The sequence below is a fragment of the Manis javanica genome, chromosome 4, assembly GCF_040802235.1.
Source record: "Manis javanica isolate MJ-LG chromosome 4, MJ_LKY, whole genome shotgun sequence".
In the NCBI taxonomy this organism is placed as follows: domain Eukaryota; kingdom Metazoa; phylum Chordata; class Mammalia; order Pholidota; family Manidae; genus Manis; species Manis javanica.
Genome location: NC_133159.1, coordinates 117405534 through 117431277, shown reverse-complemented (window position 1 = coordinate 117431277; position 25744 = coordinate 117405534). Strand labels below are relative to the sequence as shown.

Genomic DNA, 25744 nt, shown 5'->3' with positions numbered 1-25744 from the left:
GTTGTTTTGGAGCTATTTTGATATAAAAAGTCTATCAGTTTGTATTTGGTAAGGCATTTGAAACTACTAAGAAATTGCTCTGTGATTCAGAGAAGAGAGCATGAACCTTCTAGCTGTCCAGACAAAGGTCTGAGTCCTGTCTCTGCCACTTTCATAGCTGGGTGGCCTTGATCTTACTCTGGAACATTATTTTACTCTGGATCTTGTATTTTTCTGTTGTTGCATATTAATGTAGTATAACTGAAATTGAACTAAAATTTCTAATAGGTCTTAAAAAATTTTAAATAATTGGTTTATAAATAAAAATAATTTTTTTAATAAAATAATTTTACAAAAGATTGGCCAGCCCTTTGGTCTTAAATATTTACCCTGTATTTCCAAAGAGATATTATTGTAAATAGCTTGGCCCTTCAGTGACACATTTCAGATGTATTTTCTGTTTAGAGGTAATGTATGATACATGTAAGAATCATATAAAGCAACTTTACCAAAAATAATGGCAGTCTGAGTATCTTCAAAATATTTCTGTTTGAAGTACATTTTGCAATAACTAGCAAATTTGTGATTTGTCAGGATTACATTTATAATTTTATGAAAGAGTCACATTCCCATCTGATCATTGAAATGTCATGGTGAAGTAAATCTACTGTATCTTAGTTATATCATGAAGTGATCTTTTTGGGTAAACAGACATCCATGTGGCTTTCCTTCACTGCTCCTTTCATCTTTATTTACATATTAGGCAAGATTGGAAATGACTTTCCAGTTACCATTATTAAGGAAGCTACTTGTAGTAACCTTGAAAAACTGATGTTTTCCTATAAATTGTTAAATATGTGCTAAATAAATAATTGAAAACAATTAGTGTTAATGATTGTGAATACAATATTGATCTTAATTATTCCTCTTGTTTACTTTAGCTCAATTAATGTTTGTCTGTTTTAAAAATATAGGTCTAGTAGAACATGGTCGTAACTGGGCAGCAATTGCCAAAATGGTGGGAACTAAAAGTGAAGCTCAATGTAAAAACTTCTATTTTAACTATAAAAGGCGACATAATCTTGACAACCTCTTGCAGCAGCATAAACAGAAGGTGAGTATATATTGGAGGTGGTGAATTGTTTGCTTAACTGTTTTTCATTTAACATTTGTTTTTTTTTTGGACTTCAAATATTGTGTCTTGTATTTTTATTTATCAAATTTACCTGTGAAGGATATGCTAGTACCTTGGCACAAGTTGACTATTTCTCTGTTTGCTGCCCATGAAGTAAAGTTTGTTTTAGTAGTAATGGAAATTCAGTACTACTGAGTTACTGGAGATTGGATTTGAAAAATACAAGCATTTTGGAGTTTCAATTGAAAATTTTAGTTGGAGTTCTGTTGACCATGTTAAGTTACTTGATTGTCATATTAAAAGCCATTTTCTCAAAAAGATTCCAGGGGCTAAGTATTAAAACAGGAAAGTATAAGATTATTGAAAATTCTTTAACATGGAATTTCCGGTGTCTCCACAGAGCTCTTTGAGAGTTCCATCCAGTCAAACTACTTTCTTTCTTTTTATTAAGATATTATTGATATACACTCTTATGAATTCTTTGCATGAAAAAAAATGTGGTTACTAATTCACCCATATTATCAAGACCCCCCTCCCCCAATACCCCAATACAGTCACTGTCCATTAGTTTAGTAAGATGCCACAGATTCGCTATTAGCCTTCTCTGTGCTACACTGTCTTCCCTGTGAACCCCCACACCATGTGTGCCAATCATAATACCCCTCAATCCCCTTCTCCATCCCTCCCCACCCACTCTACCATACCCCTCCCGTTTGGTAACCACCAATCCCTTCTTGGAGTCTCTGAATTTGCTGCTGTTTTGTTCCTTCAGTTTTGCTTCATTGTGATACTCCACAAATGAGGGAAATCATTTGGCACTTGTCTTACTCCACCTGGCTTATTTCACTGAGCATAATAATATGCTCCAGCTTCATCCATGTTGTTGCAAATGGTAGGATTTGTTTCTTTCTTATGGTTGAATATATTCCATTGTGTATATGTACCACATTTTCTTTATCCATTCGTCTATGGATGGACACTTAGGTTGCTTCCATATCTTGGCTGTTGTAAATAGTGCTGCAATACACATAGGGGTGCATATGTCTTTTTGAATCTAAGAACTTCTATTCTTTGGGTAAATTGCTAGGAGTGGGATTCCTGGGTCAGTTGTATTTCTCTTTTTAGTTTTTGAGAAACCTCCATATTGCTTTCTACAATGGTACGAGGGTTGCCCTTTCCTTGCATCCTCATCAGCATTTGTTGTTCTTAGTCTTTTCAGTACTGGCCATCATTACTGGTATGCAGTGATATTTCATTGTGGTTTTAATTTGTATTTCCCTGGTGATTAGTGATGTGGAGCATCTTTTCATGAGCTTGCTGGCCATCTGAATTTCTTCTTTGGAGAACTGTCTCTTCATATCCTCTGCCCACTTTTTAATTGGGTCATTTGGTTTTTTGGTGTTAGAGCATGTGAGTTCTTTATATATTTTGGATGTTAACCCCTTATCAGATATGTTGTTTACAAATATATTCTCCCATACTGTACGATGCCTTTTTCTTCTGTTGATGGCGTCCTTTGCTGTACAGAAACTTTTTAGTTTGATGTAGTCCCATGAGTCAATTTTTGCTTTTCTTTCCCTTGCTCGAGGAGGTGCGTTAAGGAAGAAGTTGCTCATGCTTATGTTCAGGAGATTTTTGCCTATGTTGTCTTCTAGGAGTTTTTTTTTTTTAATTGTATTATTATTATTATTATTATTATTATTATTATTATTATTTTGGTATCATTAATCTACAATTACATGAAGAACATTATGTTTACTAGACTCCCCCCATTACCAAGTCCTCCCCACAAACCCCCATTACAGTCACTGTCCATCAGTGTACTAAGATGTGGTAAAATCACTACTTGTCTTCTCTGTGTTCCTGAGCCCTGCCCGTGCCCCCCACCCTCCGCACATTATACATGCTAATCGTAATGTCCTCTTTCTTTTTCCCCCCTCCCTTATCCCTTCCTTCCCACCCATCCTCCCCAGTCCCTTTCCCTTTGGTAACTGTTAGTCCATTCTTGGGTTCTGTGATTCTGCTACTATTTTGTTCCTTCAGTTTTTCTTTGTTCTTATATTCCACATATGAGTGAAATCATTGGTACTTGTCTTTCTCTGCCTGGCTCGTTTCACTGAGCATAATACCCTGTAGCTCTATTCATGTTGTTGCAAATGGTAGGATTTGTTTGCTTCTTATGGCTGAATAATATTCCATTATGTATATGTATCACATCTTTATCCATTCATCTCCTGATAGACACTTAGGTTTGCTTCCATTTCTTGGCTATTGTAAATAGTGCTGCGATAAACATAGGGGTGCATATGTCTTTTTCAAACTGGGCTGCTGCATTCTTAGGGTAAATTCCTAGGAGTGGAATTCCTGGGTCAAATAATATTTCTATTTTGAGTTTTTTGAGGAAGCACCATAATGCTTTCCACAGTGATTGAACTAATTTACATTCCTACCAGCAATGTAGGAGGGTTCCCCTTTCTTCACATCCTTGCCAACATATGTTGTTCTTTGTCTTTTGGGTGTTGGCCATCCTAACTGTTGTGAGGTGATATCTCATTGGGGTTTTAATTTGCATTTCACTGTGATGATTAGCGATGTGGAGCATCTTTTCCTGTGTCTGTTGGCCATCTGAATTTCGTCTTTGGAGAAGTATCTGTTCAGATCCCTTGCCCATTTTTTAATTGGATTATTTGCTTTTTATTTGTTGAGGTGCATGAGTTCTTTATATAATTTGGATGTCAACCCCTTATCAGATATATCATTTATGAATATATTCTCCCATACTGTAGGATGCCTTCTTATTCTACTGATGGTGTCCTTTGCTGTACAGAAGCTTTTCAGCTTGATATAGTCCCAGTTGTTCATTTTTGCTTTTGTTTCCCTTGCCTGTGGAGATATGTTCATGAAGAAGTCACTCATGTTTATGTCCAAGAGATTTTTGCCTATGTTTTTTTCTAAGAGTGTTATGGTTTCATGACTTACATTCAGGTCTTTGATCCATTTTGAGTTTACTTTTGTGTATGGGGTTAAACAATAATCCAGTTTCATTCTCTTGCATGTAGCTGTCCAGTTTTGCCAACACCAGCTGTTGAAGAGGTCATTTCTCCATTGTATGTCCATGGCTCCTTTATCGTATATTAATTCACCATATATGCTTGGGTTTATATCTGGGTTCTCTATTCTGTTCCACTGGTCTATGGGTCTGTTCTTGTGCCAGTGCCAAATTGTCTTGATTACTGTGGCTTTGTAGTAGAGCTTGAAGTCAAGGAGTGTAATTCCCCTCGGTTTATTCTTCCTTCTCAGGATTGCTTTGGCTCTTCGGGATCTTTTGTGGTTCCATATGAATTTTAGACCTAATTGCTCCAGTTCATTGAAGAACACTGTTGGTATTTTGGTAGGAATTGTGCTGAATCTGTAGATTGCTTTAGGCAGTATGGCCATTTTGACAGTATTAATTCTTCCTATCCATGAGCATGGGATGTGTTTCCATTTATTGGTTTCTTCTTTCTTTTCTCTCATGAGTGTCTTGTAGTTTCCAGAGTATAAGTCTTTCACTTCCTTGGTTTGGTTTATTCCTAGGTATTTTATTCTTTTTAATGCAATTGTGAATGGAATTGTTTTCCTGATTTCTCTTTCTGTTAGTTCATTGTTAGAGTATAGGAATGCAGCAGATTCCTGTATATTAATTTTGTATCCCGCAACTTTACTGAACTCAGATATTAGGTCTAGTAGGTTTGGGGTGAATTCTTTAGGGTTTTTCATGTACAATATCATGTCATCTGCAAACAGGGACAGTTTGACTTCCTCCTTACCTATCTGGATGCCTTTTATTTCTTTGTGTTGTCTGATTATCATGGCTAGGACCTCTAGAACTATGTTGAATAAAAGTGGGGAGAGTGGGCATTCTTGTCCTGTTTCTGATCTTGAAGGAAAAGCGTTCAGTTTCTCACTGTTAAGTATTGTGTTGGCTGTGGGTTTGTCATATATGGCCTTTATTATGTTGAGGTACTTGCCCTCTACTCTGTACCCATTTTGTTGAGAGTTTTTATCATGAATGGATGTTGAATTTTGTTGAATGCTTTTTCAGCATCTGTAGAGATGATCATGTGGTTTTTGTCCTTCTTTTTGTTGATGTGGTGGATGATGTTGATGGATTTTCAAATGTTGTACCATCTTTGCATCCCTGAGATGAATCCCACTTGATCATGATGGATATCTTTTTGATGTATTTTTTAATTCAGTTTGCTAATATTTTGTTGAGTATTTTTGCATCTGTGGCCGTCAGGCATATTGGTCTGCAATTTTCTTTTTACCCGGTTTTGGTATTAGAGTGATGTTGGTGTTGTAGAATGAGTTCGGGAGTCTTCCCTCCTCTTCTTCTTTTTGGAAAACTTTAAAGGAAGATGGGTATTAGGTCTTCACTAAGTGTTTGATAAAATTCATCAGTGAAACCATCTGGTCCAGGAGTTTTGTTCTTAGGTATAGTTTTTTGATTACCTGTTCAATTTATTTGCTGGTAATCGGTCTATTCAAATTTTCTGTTTCTTTCTGTGTCAGCCTTGGAAGGTTATATTTTTCTAGAAAGTTGTCCATTTCTTCTCGGTAATCCAGTTTGTTACCATATAATTTTTCATAGTATTCTCTCATAATTCTTCGTATTTCTGTGGTGTCTGTAGTAATTTTTCCTTTCTCATTTCTAATTCTGCTTATGTCAGAAAGTAGTTATTTTTTATTAAAAAATATCTTCTTTATGTTGATATGTAATAGGTTTATTATTGTTACTTTTAAATTAAATATTTTAAGTGTTTCTCAGTTTTAATTTCTAATATGGTATATATCAGTGTATATATAACTTATGTACAAAAAGTCTTTAGGGTCTTGAATACTTTTTAATAGTGTCCTTAGACCAAAGAGTTTAGAATCATTAAAGAATGACAGAATGGTTGATAGAAGAGCAGTTATTTAAACTTGTTAAGATTGAACATATAAATTTATGAAGTATAACATTGACTGATTTAAGAAGTTATGTATACAAGAGCTTTTAGGTTAAAAATAATGTGAAAGTTAAAAATGTACTGTAGAGCCTAAAAACTAAAGGAAAGAAAATAACAAAATATCTACTGAGGGCAGAAACCAGGCAGCACCAGATAGTACCTAGACAATTAAAGAATCAATTAGACATGTCTTTAAAAGATAAACATTATATATAAGTCAGGGTTCTCCAGAGATGGTGTGTGTGTGTGTCACCTGCACAGAAACATCCAGCGTGTGTGTGTATATGTGTCAGAGAAGTCAATACATACATAAAATCTTAAAAACTTCTTTTTGTAATCATTTTAATTACAGTTGAAACAACAGGGACATCAGGCTACAATTTATCTAGTGTTTTATTCATTTAAAAAAAATCTCAAGAAAACATGACAAGATGTCTAACATGTTAAAACTCATTGGAAGATATATAGGTGTTCCCTTCCTGTATTTCAATTATTACACCACAAATTAATGAATTTTATCATGTAGTAAAGAAAATGCTTGGAAATGTTGATGATTATTGCATGTGAAGAGAGGAATGTTACATAGTAGTGGTAAAACATTGGCTCTTCTGTAATTAGTAGTTGAACTACCAAACAGTGGGTTTGGAAAAGGAGGGATATAGGTTGGGGACTGGAAAAATCAATAAAATAGCTGTTATCTTATGCCTTAAAAATTATAGCACTTATGGAGTCATCTGAAAGCTCTTTTAAAAGTGTGACCTGAGAATTCTTCCCTTGTATTCCTGCTGGGAACTTAGGGATGGATTTTTTTTAGCCTCCAGAATTTCACCTAGTTCTGTGATTCTGATGTTGGAAGATGATTTTTTTTCTCTTGATCAATTAGTGCTTTAAGACTGAATCCTAAATAGCATATTCATATCTAGATTACAGTAATAATAATAAGTATTTGGGTAGTTTTTGACCGTTTAAAAATAATTTCTTTTCCTCTCTCTGAGGATCTCCCTGGGAGAGGCCTACATCTGAAGTCTATTGAAATTTGGGCAGTGTAAGAGTCATAAAACAGAGAGTTGCCAGAGCTGGAATACTTGAGTCTGCAAGCACTGGAGACTTTAAATCTTCTATTCAGCAATTTAAGATTATAATAAATAGCTAATAATGTCTTACATTTAAATATGTACACACAGACTCTTATTAGAGATATGTGACCCCAGTAGAAGAATGATCAATTTTACATAAACACATAGTTTGCAGAAGGGAAAAATCCTATTAAAAAAGAAAGAAAAAGGAATGTGTCCTCATTAATAGTAAAAGATTCAGTAATACTGATGATGATTGGTAACACCAATGCCTATGAAATCACTTACTTTTTAATTTTAGTGAAGAAGGGTTATTCTAGCATTATTAACAATACCAAAAGTTGAAAATTACCTCAATGCCTTAAAATAGAAAATTTTAAATATATATTGGTATGGAGTGTTTTTATGGAATTGTTAATAAAAATAATAATTTTGAAGAATTTATAATGTAAGGGTTTGTTCAGTTCAATATTATATTAGGTTAAAAGAAGTAATATATATAACTATTAGGGCCATCCTTGTTTTCTTTATATATATAAACACTGATATGTATGTATTGGCCGAGAAAAGACCGAAAGGAAGAGTACCAGTGTACTTAGAATTGTTAGCTGTTAAGATTATGAGCGATTATTGTTTTCCCTAACATAATTAATTATCTGTGTCTTCCATATTCCAGTGCATTTGTAAAGGTATATGTTGTTATTAGAAAAAACTAAATGAGTTTTGTGGATTTTGGCTATATGTATATGTATAGTGATGAGTGGTTCCAAAAATGTACAGATGTAACTTTTGATCAGTTTGGTAAAACAGTGCATCTACACAAAAATGCCAGTTAGGTAGTGGTTACCTAGAAATAGCTGTACTTTAACCATACCACATGCTGCTGTGTGTGTATGTGTTCTACATTATTTCAGATATGAAAAGATTTGTCTTTTTCCTTTTAGTTATTTAAATCATAAATAATTGGAACATTTTTTACTCCTTTAGACTTCACGGAAGCCTCGTGAAGAGAGAGATGTGTCTCAATGTGAAAGTGTAGCTTCCACTGTTTCTGCTCAGGAGGATGAAGATATTGAAGCCTCCAATGAAGACGAAAATCCAGAAGACAGTGAAGGTATCTTAGAATCTTAAATTTAACTGTGACTTTGCTAGCCCAAATATGTAATTTTTAGCTTAGTCATTTTACTAGGAATTGCGTCATTAAAGAAATAGCTTATCAGTGTTTTCATGACAAAGAGACTTTAAACTTGAACACAGTGTATATATTCTTTCAGTTAACGAATGTTTATGTGGCACTTGAGATAGTCCAGGTGCTAAAAGCAGATCTTGAAAAATGTCAGTCCCACTTCAGACACTCAGTGCCAATATTAAAGTATTTGTGCTTCTGTATCATTGCCACCTTTGTTCAGTTGGTATTATCAGTTATGTTTCCCTCTTTATTTTATTGCATTGAGTTTAATTTTTGCAAAGACTTAGCTATGTCATATTTATGTTTTCATGTAAAAAGAATTAATGACTCTGGAGGATGGCAACCCAAGAAACGTAAGAAAATAATTGAAAGTCCTTTTTGTTGCTTGAGCAAGTTAATGCAATTTACTTCTGAAAAAGTAAACATTTTCTTGAGTTTTTGCTAAAGAAAGAAAAGGTACCTAAATTCATTCCAATTTTTATTGCAGCAAAGTTTCTGTGGATTTCCACAATAATTTTAGTAACTCTTTCTATGTCTTAAGTATGTTCATGTTTTGTATTTGCAAGTATTTTTCTTCATCTCATTCACCTTTTATCTTTGAATTACCAGAGTTTAAACTTTGTATGTAATTAGAGCTGTTATTTTCCTTTGTATGCTCTTTTGTTTTACACTCAGGATGTTCTGTATCTTTTAGGAGTTTTAGAACTACCAGATTTAATTTTTTTTGTAAATGTTGTTGGCCTTTAAACTTAAAAGTTGTCTTGAAATGGTTTTGACTTTGAACAGGAAGTAAACTTTTTTTCTCTGAGCTTTGTGAAAAATGAGGTCAGTGGTACAAGAAAAAAGAGAATATTGGCACATGCTTGCCCTGGGGTAGTGTAAGAGTGCTGCAAGCAGTCAAAGGCAGGTTGGTATGCTCATGGTACTTTTAAAGAGGTCTAAGTAGGTTTGTAGCTGGTAGTTAGTATTCCCTGAGTTGTAAATTTACATGAAGCTTGTGTTAGTGTGCTTGGGCTGCCAGAACAGAATACCTTAGACTGGGTGGTTTAAAAACAGGAATTTGTTTTCTTAAAGTTCTGGAGACTAGAAGTGCAAGATCAAGGTGCCAACAGGATTGGTTTCTGGTAAACCTTTCTGGTTTGCAGATGTCTGCCTTCTCCTTTGTCTTCACATGGTTTCCCTGTGTGCACATGTGCTCTTGGTGTCACTTTCTCTTCTTATAAAGACACCAGTCTTATGGGATTAGGGCCCCACCCTGTGATGTCATTTACCTTTACCTCCTTAAAGGCACTTTCTCCAAATACAGTTACATTGGGGCTTAGGGCTTCAACATAAAGTTAGGGGAGGAGGGAATATAATTCAGTACATTAAAAAGCCCACAGCCTAATTGTCATTCATGTATTTATTTCAGTACAGAGAAGCCTATCCATGCATGAGCTACCAGATTCTCAAAAACTGGGCACCAATTAAGTGATTTTTTTCCTTCTGTTTTCTTTCTTTTACTTTGTCTTAGTGTGAAGCTTTTTTCAAATTGTCAAATAAGGTTAATAAAGTCATTTGTAAGTTTATAAATAAGTTTATTGAGGTAATTAAGGTCAGATGAGATATTAATGGGAAATGAACACAGCACTAGATTTGTGGGGTCTTCATTTCCTTTTGATTTTAACTTCGTTTGGAAAGTGTTGAAGAAAAAGTACAGTGCAATTTATGTGACCTGTGATTTTATGCGTACTGTTAACCTTAGGAGTCATTCAAGATTGGCCATTTATTGTGTGGCAAGACTCTTATCCATGAGAGATGCAGGCAGCTGCTTCAGAGAAGTGTCCATGTCTGTTTCCCTAAAACATACCCCTGATTGTGTGCATACCTTTCGCTATTAGAACAGTTAAGTTAGAAAGACTGAAACCTTACCAAATTTGGATTTGTACTTGTTCTCTTGTTCTAAGTCATTTGTTAAGGTTTTTCTATAGGGAAAAAGAAAAAAAACCACTCAGATTTGGCTGGTGCTTTGTGAAGCATTATGCTGTGGAAATATTGCTATTCATTTATGACTTACAGGAAGAAAATAATTGAAAAAGTGTTTATGTCAAATGATATCATCTGCTGCATAATCACGAATGTGTCTTCCAATATTCTGATGATAAGTGACTTGTTAATTTGCTGTTGGATTTGAGACTTTCCATCACTATATAAACAGAAATAAAGATGAAGTCAGGCTTTTTGTTACTAGCTTTTCAACATTTTGGTAGTATCCATGTATCATTAACAGTAATTGCTACCATATATTAAGACCTTACTATGTGTGAGTTCTTTCCTGAGTTTTTGTTTGTGCCTTGTCTTGATTTTGTTTTTATTTTTGAGATTTGAACTCTCATCTGACCTCCAGGCTCATATATCTAACTGCCCACTTAACATTTCCATTTGGATGCCTAAAAGCCATCGCAAACCTAACATCTAAAGCAAACTTTTGTTTCCCCACCACCACACACAACTTACTTTTCCCTCCAGTTTTTTCCTAGGTCAGTAAATGGTACTTTGGTAACTCTCATACCTCACTTATTGTCCATCAGCAAGTGTCAACTTTTCTGTTTACACTCATGAGGCCCTACATGGACTGACCCCTATACTTCTGTGACCATTTTGCAAACCATTTTCCTGCTTGCTCACTCTTATATTTGTTGGTGGTGGTTGGTGTTGTTGAGATATAATTGACATATTAGTTTTAGGCGTATGACATAGTCTTTCGATATTCCATATATTGCAAAATGATAACCATAATAAGTCTAATTAATAATTAACATCTGTCACCACACATAGTTACAGAATTTTTTAAGAACTGTTAAGGTTTACTCTCTTTACAACTTTCAAGTATGTGGTACAATATTGGTAACTAGTCACCATGCTGTACATTGCATCCCCAGGACTTATTTATTTTAACTGGATGTTTGTACCTTTTGACCCACTTCACCATTCCATCCCCACCAGGCCCTGCCCTGCCTCTGGCAGTCACCAATCTGTTCTCTGTATCTCTGCATTCAGTTTTGTTTTAAGATTCCACATATAAGTAAGTTCATGCAGTATTTGTCCTCTGCCTGATTTACTTCACTTAGGTCCACCATATTGTCATAAATGACAGATTCCATTTTGTATGTATACACCCCCCCCCCCCCCCCCGGATTTTCTGTGTCTGTTTATCCCTTGATAGATACTAGGTTGCTTCCATGTCTTCACTGTTGTAAATAATGCTGCAATGAATGTATCTTCTTGAGTTGTGCTTTTGTTTCCTTCAGATATTTGCCCATCAGTAGAATTCCAGGATCATATGGTATATCTATTTTTAATATTTTGAGGAGCCTCCATACTGTTTTCCAAAGTGGCTTTGCCAGTTTACATGCCCACCAATAGTGGATGAGGGTTCCCTTTTCTCCACATCCTCACCAGTATTTATTTCTTATCTTTTGGATACTAGTCATTCTTAAAGGTATGAGGTGATCACTCACTCTGTTCTAACCGTGCTGTCCTCTTTGCTGTTCCCGAGTTTAGCAACCCCCTACTTCAGGTGCTTTTGCACAGGCTAATATCTATACCTGGACTGCTCCTCCCCAAGATGTACCTATAGCCCATTCTCTCATTTCCTTCAGGCCTCTGTTGAAACATCACCTTACCTTTATAATACACCCTTACTCACTGGATTCCCAGCTTTGATTTCTTCACTGCACTTATTACTACCGATGTATTACGTATTTATTGTTGATTGTCTATTTTACACTAAAACATCAGCTCGATTTGAATGTAGTTTTTTTTTTTACTACTGTGTTACCAGTACCTTAAATTGCTCCCCACACAGTAGTATTTAGTATGTATTTGAATAAATGAAATAATGAGTCTATAGGATTTTAAAATATTATGTTATATGTTAAAAGTACTTTTTCCCATATGGTTATTTAAGTCTTACTTCGCTGTTTTCTATTGAAATGGTATATTTATACCTTTGAATACCTCCTGAGATTATACATATCTTGCCCTATATTGTCTTGTAAAAGTTTAAAAAATCTTTATTCCATTTGGAATTATTTTTCTGTATTGTGTAAGCTAGCTTTTCTTCCAAAAGGTCCACATTTTTCTTCCAGAGGCAATTCTAAAAGTGCTAGTTTATTAAATTATCCTTTACCTAATGATTTAAGTATCAATTTCTATATATATTAATTTCCTGTTTGCATTAGGATCTATTCCTAGACACTTTTCTGGACCACTGATTTGTCTATCACTAAGGCAGTTCCAAACATTATATGACATTGACTTTATAGAAAGTTTGAATATCTGGAGAGGCACCTCTCTCTCACTCTGGTAGGTTTCATAATATTCTTGGATTTTCTTAGGGACTTACTCTCTTTCATATAAATTATAAGTTGGTTTATCTAGCTTAAGAAATTTTTCTTAGAAACCATTGGGATTCTCATTGGAAGTATACATATTAATTTTAGGGAGATTTAAATTTTTGTGTTTCTTAGTCTCTTTTAAGAAAATAATTTAAAAACAATGGTTCAGTGAACATCTCTGTATGCTATATTTATAACTGGCAAATTGGAATTACATCAAGGATTCAATAAGAAGGGAATGTGAAGTAAATTTAAGACTTATGCATAACCATTCATTCATTTTAACCTTCAGCAAGTATTTGAGTCTACTGTGTACCACACACAGTGCTTGTTACTTAGATTTAAGTAAGCAAAATATGTAATCCCTACCCGTAAGTGTTCATAGTGTAGTAGAAGCAATAGCTGGAATTCAAATAATTGTGCATAAATGTAAAATTATAACTGTAACCAGTACATGTGCTATAAGAGCCTAGTAGCAAAACTAAACTTGGTTAAGGAAATGATAGGTGTTTGTTTGTTTTTTTTTGAGCATGTAATAGTTGCTCTAATATCCAAAGGAAAAGTAGATGGAAGAGCCTTTTAGTAAGAGTGAATGGGATGTATGAAGTTTATGGTAGATGATGCAGGGGGCATTCACAAAACTGAAAGGCCAGTGATAATGGAATACTGAGAGAATACAGGGTACAAGATAAAGCTGGAAGGGCTGGCAGGGGCCCACCAGTCTGGGCCTTGGAATAAGGTCATACTCAGAATTTTAGAACTTTATCCTGAGTAGTGAAGGTTATTGAAATGTTTTAATGGAAAATGAAGGGGTTGGGGTAGGGGGGAAGGAGAAAGGAAGAGAGTCTGAGTTTTGGTAAGATTTGGCTTTTAAAAGGCTCTGTCATTTTTGTAGAGAATGGTCTGAGGTGGAAGATGAGAAGAGTTGTTTTTAGACTAGAGTAGCAGTTGTGGATTTAAACAGAAAATGTATGGATTCAGGGGATATTCTTAGAGAGATCTTTGAGACTTACCCAGGAAGGATGTGGAGATAAATGAGAGCAGAGTTTAAATGACCCCTACTTTGCTTAATTAGATAGTAAACACAAGAAAAGAACCTGATTTGGGAGTGTTGACGTAACGATTTTGTGATTCCTTTGAAACACCTAGGTAAAGATGTCAAAGCACTAAAATTACATTTATAAAATGATATAAACAATATAGGGAAAGACCAGTGTTACAACAGTGAATTAAAAATCAATGTATTCTAGAGAGTTGCTGTCCATTGTGGTAGCTTCTAGACACATGTGGTTATTGAGCTCTTGAAATGTGACTAATCCAAGTTGGGATGTGCTGAAAATGTAAAATACAATCAGTTTGAAGATTTAGTACCAAAAAAGGTAAAATATTACTAGTTTTCTATATTGATAATATGTTAAAATGATAATATTTTGGGCATATTGGGTTAAGTGAAATATATTGTTAAAGTTTTACTTACCTCTTTTTATGTTTTAAACATGGCCACCAGAAAAATTTAAATTACAGATGTTAGTTGCATTATGTTCTGTTGGACAGTGCTGTTCTAGAGTATCAGTTCTCCTGGGTAAGAAGAAAAACACAGAAACAAGCTCATAGAAATAAAACAGAATATTACCACTATGGGAAGGGCTTTTGTTTCATTTTGTTTTTCCTTCTTTCTCCATTTTTCAAATTTCATATAAATTATTTTTAGACATTAAAAACTTTGGTGCTTTCAGTTTGAGAAAGTCAAGACAATTTGATCTTTCCCTTTCATACTCTATAGAAAACTAGCTTTCCTGGTGACTGTAATATCAGTGAGGTCACCAAAGGAGGATAGTTCATCATAAACAACTACTTTCAAGCATGGCCTCTTGTCACCACTGAAAACATGTTCATTATCAGATTTTTATGCTGTATCATTATCTTTAAGGTGCTGAAAATAGTTCTGATACAGAAAGTGCTCCTTCTCCTTCACCAGTTGAAGCTGTCAAGCCCAGCGAAGATAACACTGAAAATGCAACTTCTCGAGGAAGCACTGAACCTGTGACTGAGCTCGAATCCACCTCTGAGACTGCACCTAGCACGTCTCCTTCCTCCACAGTCCCAAGTGCAAAACCAGCTGAAAGTGACAGCATGGAGACTCCGGGGAATGACAGCATCACTGTTGAGACAGCGGAGCCGATGGACGTTGAACATCAGGATCTCAGTACTGAAGTGACTTCTGTTCTTGATCTCCCTGCAACTACCAAAGCAGACTCTGTAGATGTTGAAATGAGGGTGTCAGAAAACACTCCATCTAAAGTTGAAGGTGATGCCAAAGATAGAGACCTTGAAAGAGGCAGTGAGATGACAGAGCCTAGAGATGAAGATTTGGTGGTGCCTCAGCAAATAAATGCCCAAAGGCCTGAGCCCCAGTCGGACAATGATTCCAGTGCCACCTGCAGTGCTGATGAAGATGTGGATGGAGAGCCTGAGAGGCAGAGGTGAGATTTATTCCTTACATATTGCCCTATTCTTTACTCTGGCTGCTGAGATTACCTCTGTATAATAATGGGCAAGCTAAAGGTAGTCTGTATGCTTTTAATTTTGGATTATCATACTGTTCATCTATTTAAGTAATGAAGAACAAGTTTTTTTTATTTTATTTTGGTATCATTAATCTACAATTACACAAGGAACATTATGTTTACTAGACCCCCCCCCCCCATCACCAAGTCCACCCCACATACCCCATTACAGTCACTGTCCATCAGCGTAGGAAGATGCTGTAGAATCACTACTTGTCTTCTCTGTGTTGTACAGCCCTCCCCGCCGCCCCCCCCTCCGCCCGACATTATGTCTGCTAATAGTAATGCCCTCTTTTTTTTCCCCCTATCCCTCCCTTCCCACCCATCCTCCCCAGTCCCTTTCCCTTTGGTAACTGTTAGTCCATTCTTGGGTTCTGCTGTTGTTTTGTTCCTTCAGTTTTTTTCTTTGTTCTTATACTCCACAGATGAGTGAAATCATTTGATACTTGTCTTTTTCTGCCTGGCTTGTTTCAGTGCACATAATACCCTCTAGCTCCATCCATGTTGTTGCAAGTGGTAGGATTTGTTTTCTTTTTATGGCTGAATAATATTCCATTGTGTATATGTACTACATCTTCTTTATCCATTCATCTACTGATGGACACTTAGGTTGCTTCCATTTCTTGGCTATTGTAAATAGTGCTGCGATAAACATAGGGGTGCATATGTCTTTTTCAAACTGGGCTGCTGCATTCTTAGGGTAAATTCCTAGGAGTGGATGGGTCAAATGGTATTTCTATTTTGAGCTTTTTGAGGAACCTCCATACTGCTTTCCACAATGATTGAATTAGTTTACATTCCCACCAGCAGTGTAGGAGGGTTCCGCTTTCTCCACAACCTCACCAACATTTGTTGTTGTTGTCTTTTGGACGGGGGCCACCCTTACTGGTGTGAGGTGATATCTCATTGTGGTTTTAATTTGCATTTCTCTGATGACTAGCATGTGGAGCATCTTTTCATGTGCCTGTTGGTCATCTGAATTTTTCTTTGGAGAAGTGTCTGTTCAGATCCTGTGCCCATTTTTTAATTAGATTATTTGCTTTTTGTTTGTTGAGGTGGGTGAGCTCTTTATATATTTTGGATGTCAGCCCTTTATTGGATCTGTCATTTATGAATATATTCTCCCATACTGTAGGATGCCTTTTTGTTCTATTGATGGTGTCCTTTGCTGTACAGAAGCTTTTCAGTTTGATATAGTCCCACTTGTTCATTTTTGCTTTTGTTTCCCTTGCCTGTGGAGATATGTTCATGATGAGGTCACTCATGTTTATGTCCAAGAGATTTTTGCCTATGTTTTCTTCTAAGAGTTTTATGGAACAAGTGTTTTTTAATGATAAGATTTTTAATGAAATATTTTTTTTCTGCATCCACTGTTACATGTTACCATTATGGATAGCAGAAAAGGGGATTTCAGCTAACAAAGTTATGAGCTAAACCACAGATGACTGCCCTTCCTGGTAATGGAAGCACTCTGATGTGGTGATGAAGATGGAGGCAAGAGGCGTTGGCCCCAGCGTTATTTGCTGGAAGATAGTATGGACTCAAAGCAAAGCCTGCTGCACCTGTATACTAGATGTAAGAAAATGCCAAGAGTAGAAATATGTCAGGTGCTCTCAAAATAGAATTAGAAAGCATAATTTAAGTAAAAGTTAATGGTAATTATGATGACCACTTTTTTTAATAAGTGAAAATAGTTTTCATATTTGTGTTTTAAAAATACTATAATATGAAAATATCTCATCTCTTTATGGTTCTTATAAAAATTAGAAGTTTTACATATTTTATGGGAATAGATACTGCTTTATTTAATATATATAATTTCTTGGGTATTTCCTTTCCTTGAAAGAAATTGGAATCTCACCTAGAATCACAATAGAAAGTTGGTTCATGCAAATTCTAGAAATGAATTAGATTAAGCCACTTAATCAGAAACAAAATTCAACTTTTTCTTTTTTGCACCATTAAAAAAAATTTTAAGTTTAATCTACTTAGTATCCTCTTAGTTTCAGTTGTATGTACAATGATTTGATATTTTTATATGTTATGAAATGCTTTTCACAATAAGTCTAGTCACCATCTGTTACCATACAAAGTTTTTTACAATATCACTGGCTATATTCCCTATGCTGTACATTACATCCCCCATGACTTATTTATTTTTTAATTGGTAGTTTGTACCTCTTAACACCTGTTTGGCCTGTTCCCCCCGACTCCTCCCCTCTCTGGTAACCAATAGTTTGTTTCCTGTATCTATGAGTCTGTTTCTATTTTGTTTTTTTAGATTTTGCATACAAGTGAAATCATGGTATTTGTCTTTCTCTGTTTGACTTATTTCACTTAGCATAATGGCCTCTGGGTCCATCCATGTTGTTGGAAACAGTAGGTTTTCATTCTTTTTTATAGCTGAGTAATGTTCCATGGCAGTATATATACCACGCACACACATTGTCTTTATCCATTCATTTATTAATGAATACTTAGATTGCTTCCATATCATCAGTATTATAAATAGATGAAGTGAACATAAGGATGTTTTCTTCAGATAAATACCCAGAAGTGGAATTGCTGTGTCATATTGTAATTTTATTTTTAATTTTTTGAGGAATTTCCATAGTGGCTGCACCGACTTATCTTCCCACCAACAATGTACGAGGGTTCCCTTTTCTCTACATCCTTGCCACACTTAATATTTTTTGTCTCTTTAATAATAGCCAATCTGACAGGTAGGTGGGTGTATCTCATAGTGGTTTTAATTTGCATTTCCATGATGATTAGTGATGTTGAACATGTTTTCATGTGCCTTTTGATCATCTGTATGTTTTCTATTTAAGCCCTCTGCCCATTTTTTAATTAGATTATCTATTTTTTTTGATGCCAAATTGTGTAAGTTTTCTATGTATTTTGGATATTAACCCCTTATCAAATATATGATTTGCAAATATCTTCTCCCACTTAATTGGTTGCCTTTTCATTTTGTTGATGGTTTCCTTCACTGTGTAAAAGCATTTTAGTTTGATGTTATCCCATTTGTTTATTTTAGCTTTTTTCGCCCTTAACCAAGGAGACTGGTCCAAACAAATATTGCTAAGACCAATGTCAGATTGCATACTGCCTATGTTTTCTTTTAGGAGTTTTGTGGTTTTAGGTCTTACATTCGTGTCTTTAATCCATTTTTAATTTCTTTTTATATATGGTATAAGGTAGTGGTCCAGTTTCATTCTTCTACATGTAGCTACCCAGTTCTTTCAACAGTATTTATTGACGAGATTGTCTTTTCCCCATTGTGTATTCTTATTTCCTTTGTCTAAGATTAATTGACCACATATGCATGGTTGTATTTCTTTTTTTAGGCCTCCATTCTTCTTTTTTCATCTGTGTGTCTGTTTTTGTGCCAGTACTACACTTTTGTTTACTGTAGCTTTGTAGTATAGTTGGAAACCAGGGAGTGTAAGCACTCTAGCTTTGTTCTTTCTCAGGGTTGCTTTGGCTATTTGGGGTCTTTTGTGGCTCCATACAAACAAATTTTAGGATTTGTTTGTTCTAGTTCTCTGAAAAATGCCGTTGGTATTTTGATAGGGATTGAATTTAATCTGTAGCATGCTCTGAGTACTATGGACATTTTAATAATAATAATACTTCCAGTCCATGAACATGAAATATCTTCCATTTATTTGTGTCACCTTCAGTTTCTTTCATCAGCGTATTACAGTTTTCAGAGTGTAGGTCTTTCATCTCCTTGATTAAATTTATTCCCATGTATTTTACTCTCTCTGATACAGTTATAAATGGGATTATTTTCTTAATTTCTCTTTCTGATAGCTCATTAATGTAAAGAAACAACTGATTTCTGTATGTTAATTTTGTATCTAATGACTTTTCTGAATTCATTTATTTTAATAGTTCATGGGTTGAGTCTTAAGGGTTTTCTCTATATAGTATTATGTCAGGCAAATAGTGACACTTTTACTTATTCCTTTCCAATTTGGATGCCTTTTATTTCTTTTTCTTTCCTAATTGCTGTGGTTAGGACTTCTACCAGTATGTTGAATAAAAGTGGCAATAGTGTGCAACCCTGTCTTGTTCCTGATCTTGGAGGAAAGGCTTTCAGCTTTTCACTGTTGAGTATGATATTGGCTGTGGGTTTGTTGTCTATGGCCTTTATTATGTTAAAATACATTGCTTCTGTATTTTTTGAAACATGAATGGATGTTGAATTTTGTCAAATGTATTTTGTGCATCTTTTGAAATGATCATAAGGTGTTATTTTTATTAAGGTATCATTGATATACACTCTTACGAAGGTTTCATATGGAAAACATTGTGGTCACCACATTTACCCATATTATCAAGTACCCACCATGCCCCATTGAAGTCACTGCCCATGAAATGATCATAAGGTTTTTATCCATTGTTTTGTTAATGTGGTGTATCATGTTGATTGATTGGTAGATGTTGAACCATCCTTGCATCCAGTGAGAAGTCCTACTTTATCCTTGTGTATGATCCTTTTAATATGTCATTGAATTTGGTTGCTGATATTTTGTTGAGACTTTTTCACATCTATGTTAATCAGGGATTTGGGCCTGTAGTTTTCTTTTTCTGTGGTGTCTGGTTTTGGTATCCGGGAAATGCTAGAGTCATAAAAATGATTTTGGAAGCCTTCATTCCTCTTCAAATATTTGGAATAATTTGAGAACTTTTCCTTAAATGTTGGGTAGAATTCACCTCTGAAGCCATTTGGTCCTGCATTTAGTTTTTGGGGAATTTTTTAATTACTTCTTAGTTTCATTACTGAAATCAGTCTGATCAGATATCCTATTTCTTTATGATTTTGGAAAGTTGTATGTTTCTAGGAGCGTATCCATTTCTGCTTCATTGTCCAATTTGTTGGCATATAATAGCTCTTAGTGATCTCTTGTAATCCTTTGTATTTCTTTGGTGTCATTTGTAACTTCTCTTTTATTTCTGATTTTATTTATTTGAGCTCTCTGTATTTTTCTTAACGAATCTGGGTAGAAGCTTACTGATTTTATATTTTCAAAGTACAAGCTTTTAGTTTCTTTCTATTTTTTGTAAAATCTCTATTTCACTTACTTCTTTCTACTAACTTTAGGCCTTTATTTTTCTTCTTTTCCTAGTTGCTTTAGATAAAAAATTAGATTGTTTAGTTGGGATTTTTCTTGTTTCTTTTTTTTTTATTGAAGTATCATTGATATACAATCTTTGTTGGTTTCAGATGTACAATACAGTGTGGTTCAACAGTTACCCACATTATCAAATCCTCACCCCCATTAGTGTGGTTACTATCTATCAATGTAGAAAGATGTTACAGAATCATTGGCTATATTCTCCATGCTGTACTACCTTCCCCATGACCAACTTATAGTGTAATTGAGAATTATTGTGCCCCTTTATCCTCCTCACACTTCCCCACAACCCACCTCAGCCCCTCCTCCTTGATAGCCACTAGTTCCTTCTCAGTGTTTATGAGTTACTGCTGTTTTGCTCCTGCTGTTTTGCTTTGTTTTTATACTCCACAAATAGTGAAATCATATGGTATTAGTTTTTCTTCAGTTGGCTTATTTCACTGAGCATAATAGCCTCTAAATCCATCCATATTGTTGAAAATGGCAGGATTTCTTTTTATGGCTAAATAGTATTCCATTGTGTATATGTCCCACATCTTCTTTATCCAGAATTTTTCTTGTTTCTTGAGGCAGGCCTGTGTTGCTGTGAACTTCCTCTTAGAAATGCTTTTGCTGTGTCCCATAGATTTTGGAAAGTTGTGTTTCCATTTTTTTGCAAGGTATTTTTGATTTTTTAAAAACATATTTGTTGACCCATTGGTTGTTTAGTCTTCATGTTCATTTGTTTTCCAGTTTTTGTTGTAATTGATATCTAGTTTCATACCATTGTGTTTGATGCTTGATATGATTTCAGTCTTCTTTAATTTATTGAGACTTGTTTTGTGGCCCAGCGTGATCTATCCTGAAGAATGTTGTGTGCTTGAGAAGAGTGTGTATTCTGTATGTGCTTGAGAAGAGTGTGTATTATGTAGTTCTTGGATGAAATGTTCTGTATATGTCTATTAAGGCCATTCAGTCTGATTTGTCATTTAAGGCCAATGTCTCCTTACTGATTTTCTCTCTGGGTGATCTATCCATTGATGTAAGTGGGCTGTTAAAGCCACCTACTATTACTATATTAACAGTCTCTCCCTTTACATGTGTTAATACTTGCTTTATATATTTAGGTGCTCCTATGTTGGGTGCATATATATTCACAAATGTTATATTCTCTTGTTGGATTGACTCCTTATATAATGTAACATTACCATATGTAACACCCTTGTCTCTTGTTACAGTTTTTGCTTTAAATTCTGTTTTGCCTGATATGAGTATTGTTACACCAGCTTTCTTTTTGTTTTCATTTGCATGGAATACCTTTTTCCATCCTTTCACTTTCAGTCTGTATATATCTCTAGATCTCAAGTAAGTCTCTTATAGGCAGCATATAGGTGGGTCTTGTTTTTTTAATCTCTTCATTCACCCTCTGTCTTTTCTTTGGAACATTTAGTTCATTTATATTTAAGGTAATTATTGGTAAGGATGTACTTACTGCCATTTTTATTGTTTCTGGTTGTTTTTGTAGTTCCTCTCTGTTCCTTTCTTCTTCTCTTGGTCTGTTCCCTTTTGGTTTCATGGTTTTCTTTAGTCTTATGTTTAGGTTGCTTTCTCTTTATTTTTTGTGTATCTATTATAAGTTTTTGGTTTATCATTCCTGTGAGGCTTATATGTATAGAACTCTGTTTTAAGCTGAAGTTGAAAAACATTCTAAAAGCACTGTTTTTACTCTCTCTTTCTCCCCCTTCATATTTTTGGACATCTTTTTGTTTTGTGTATTGCTTAACTACTTAGTTACAGTTGATTTGCTATTTTTGTCTTTTAACCTTCATGTTAACTTTTTAAGTGGGTAAGTTAGTGTCTTTACCAATGATATTTTTTCTTGCATATATTTTCTTTCCTTTTTCTAGCATTTTCTTTTCCACTTAAGACCTTTTAAACATTTCTTGTGTGGCTAGCTTTTGTTTGGGAAACTTACCTTCAATTTTTGTCTTTATCTTTTTTATCTTTCCTTCAATTCTGATTGATAATCTGGTTGGGTAGAGTATTCTTGGTGGCATGTTTTTTTTTTTTTTTTTTTTTTCCCTTTCAGCACCTTAGATATATCATGCCACTCTATTTTGGCCTGCAAAGTTTCTGCTAGAAAATCATCTTAAAATCTAACAGAGTTGCCCTTGTATGTAACTCCTTTTTTTTTTTTCTTGCTGCCTTTAAGATTCTATCTTTTCAGATTTTGTCATTTTAAGTATAATATGTCTCAGTGTGGATCTCCTTGGGTTCATCTTTATTGGGCCTCTCTGTGCTTTCTACCCAGGTTAAGGAAGTTTTCAGCTGTTATTCAGTCAAGTAAGTTTTCTGCCCCTTTCTCTCTCTTCTTCTTCTGCAACCCCTGTAATGTGAATCAAGTATGCTTATGTTGTTGCAGAGGTCCCTTAACCTACCCTCATTTTAAAAAATTCTTTTTGCTTTTCAGCTTGGGTGCTGTCCATTAATGCTGTCTTCCAAATTGCGGATCCATTCTTCTGCATCCTCTAATCTATTAATTCCCTCTAGTGTATTTTCCATTTCAGTTATTGTATTCTTCAGCTCTGACTGGCTCTTTTATATATTCTATCTCTTTGTTAAAGTTTCACTGAGTTTATCCACTCTTCTCTCCAGTCTGGTGAGCATCTTTATGACTATTACTTTCAACTCATTATTAGGTAAATTGCTTACCTCCATTTTATTTATTTATTTTTTTCTGAGGTGTTGTGTTGCCCTCTTGGTTGGAACATACTCCTCTCTCTCCTCCTTTTGTTTGATTTTCTCAGTTTGTTTCTATGAATTAGGTGTAACTACATTGAAGGAGTGGCATGTTGTGTAGAAACATCCCCTGGGTAGAGTGTGTGTGTGTGTGGTGGCCCTGGCTGGCCAGATGGAGTGGGTGTGGGTCAGGAGTCCTGTGGTGCCCCATGCCAGGGTGTCCATGCTGGGACAGCTAGAACTGGAGCAGGCTCAAGCTGGAGGTCTTGGGTGCTCTGTGCTGGGGCTGCCCTGGTGGAGGGCTGGAGCTGAAAGAGATGTTCACGAGTGGTATGCTGGGATGTTTTGCACCTAAGCTACCTTGGTGAGACAGCTGGAGGTGGAGTGGACATAGACCAGGGGTGTCCTGTTGTACACTGTGCCATTGACCTCTTGGTAAGATGGCTGGAAGTAGGATGGGCTAGTTGCTTAGTGCTTGTTGGGGTGATTCTTAGCAGGCCAGCCAGAGTGCTTGGATCCTGCTCCTATTTGCTCCGTTAAGGTGGAGGGGGAACATAAACATGACTTTTGCCAGCACCTCCAGCCCTGGAGAGAGTTCCAGCAGTACCCCCACCATTTGGAGGATGTTCTAGGGTTAGTAAATGGATTTTCTTCACTTATAGTTTAGTTACTTCTTTAAACTGTTCTTTTTTCTTTTTTGCTGTGCCCCAGGGCAGGCAAGTCTGTGACCAGCCCCACAGTGATATCCCTTCCTGTTGTAGGTTGTAGCATTGGGGGTGGGGTTCCTGTTGTTACTGTGTCTCCATCTCTCCTACCCTTCTCTCTGTGGTCCCTCTATCAGTGTTGTGCAGAAGCTGTTAAGGTTCTTCCAGCCCTCAGTTCTTCAGAAGGAATTGCTCTGTATGTTGGTGTAAATTCAGTGTGTCTGTGGGAGGAGGTTAAGTACAGGATCTTCCTATACTGCCTCTTGACCAGTTTCCTTTCTTCCCCTCTTTTTAAGAGGCACCACTCAACAGACAGCCAAATTCTGTGCAAAGCTCGACTTTTATAGTGTGTCCTGAAGTCACTGCTTTCAGTCCATATCCAGTATATTATATCCAGTATATTTTTTTTATCTCACATACTCTATAGAATGAGATTTGACACTAGAATAATTTTGAATATTACACTGATGATTTCTCCTAAGAGATTTTTATATAGTAGATAGGAGAATTTTCATCAACAAGAATTGAAATAAAATAGTGATCCTAGCTAACCATTGATATTCCAGAAAATTCAACCATCTAGCATTCTTTTCCCCTCATTTACAGTAATCTAGATTTTAGTTGTCCCAAACTTTGGAGTAAGCATAAATGGAGTCAAGCTGTGTTGACCTTTTAAGTATTCTTTAATGAAATATGTCATCTAAAATGAGGATTATCTCAGTTTTTCACTGTTGGTTTTGGTACCTGTATTTATAAATGAAGGAAAAATTAGGATGGTAGTAATCCAAAGAGGAGCATACTAAGAGACAAATACGACAGTATTCTTGAAATTCAGAAATTCTTTGTAAATATATGGTATTTTTGAATGACACTCTAAAATTCTACAACATTTCCAAACTATTAAAATAATACCTTCAGTTTTCTACATCTGTAAACACATTTTTATTCTTAATATAAAATATGAATTGTTTTTTTTAATGCATCCTAGTTTTCTTATCAGTTTATACCTTTTAAAACAATAATCTTCCCCCAGTAACCAACAACATTGGGAAGTATGATCAAGCGCAAAAGATACGGCACAGGTGTGTGATTTCCCCAGTTCATATATTGGGCGCCCTGAGCTCAAGTGTAGGCACTGAAAACAAGTGAAGCAGCTGGAGTGTCAGGTGACAGATGCTGTGGTGAACAGAGAAGCATGGATCGCTGACAGTGCAGCTGCTACAAATCAGTGTGTTGCTCTGTGGGATGCTAGTTCTGCGCTGGCTGGCCTTCCCATTTTTTCAAGAGAAACCAGGAGTCAAAATTTTGGGTGCAATTCTCCATTTTAAAATGGTGGCTTATTTCAAATGTTTTAAAAACTGCTCTGTTATTCTAGCAAAGCATCCTGTAACAGGTGACTAGTTTGTAACCTGTTAGTGGTAAGTTAGGACCTAATATTTTATAATGGCATTTGCCCAGACTGGTTTTTTTTTGTTAGATGCAGATGACTAAAATCAGATAAATTTCAACCTAAAAATCAGTATTATATTAGTTTTTTTAACCTGGAAAACTAGTATTCTAGATTCCTTTTTCCTTACCCATTCAAGTATCTTATGTACATACTAACTTAGAAGGAATTATGGTGATTGTATGTTTAAAGTCTTAAATAAAAATATATTTATCTTTTTTTTATTGCCAATTACAGAATATTTCCTATGGACTCAAAACCTTCATTGTTAAACCCCACTGGCTCTATACTGGTCTCATCCCCAATAAAACCAAATCCACTGGACCTGCCACAGCTTCAGCATAGAGCTGCTGTTATCCCACCAATGGTAAGTTTTCAGTGTAAGAATAGTGATGTTGAAAAATAAAGACCT

At 35.4% G+C, this 25744-nt stretch overlaps 1 protein-coding gene across 14 annotated transcripts in view; it reads left to right on the top strand.

Annotated features, from left to right (window-relative positions):
* Nucleotides 1–25744, top strand: part of NCOR1 (nuclear receptor corepressor 1) — a 185883-nt gene that overhangs the window by 114220 nt on the left and 45919 nt on the right. For all 14 annotated transcript variants that reach the window (XM_037013092.2, XM_037013076.2, XM_037013058.2 and 11 more), the window contains 4 exons: nt 954–1093; nt 8169–8295; nt 14680–15232; nt 25570–25699. In XM_037013092.2, coding sequence (XP_036868987.2) covers nt 954–1093; nt 8169–8295; nt 14680–15232; nt 25570–25699 — 950 coding nt within the window. The remainder of the gene's footprint in view (nt 1–953; nt 1094–8168; nt 8296–14679; nt 15233–25569; nt 25700–25744) is intronic.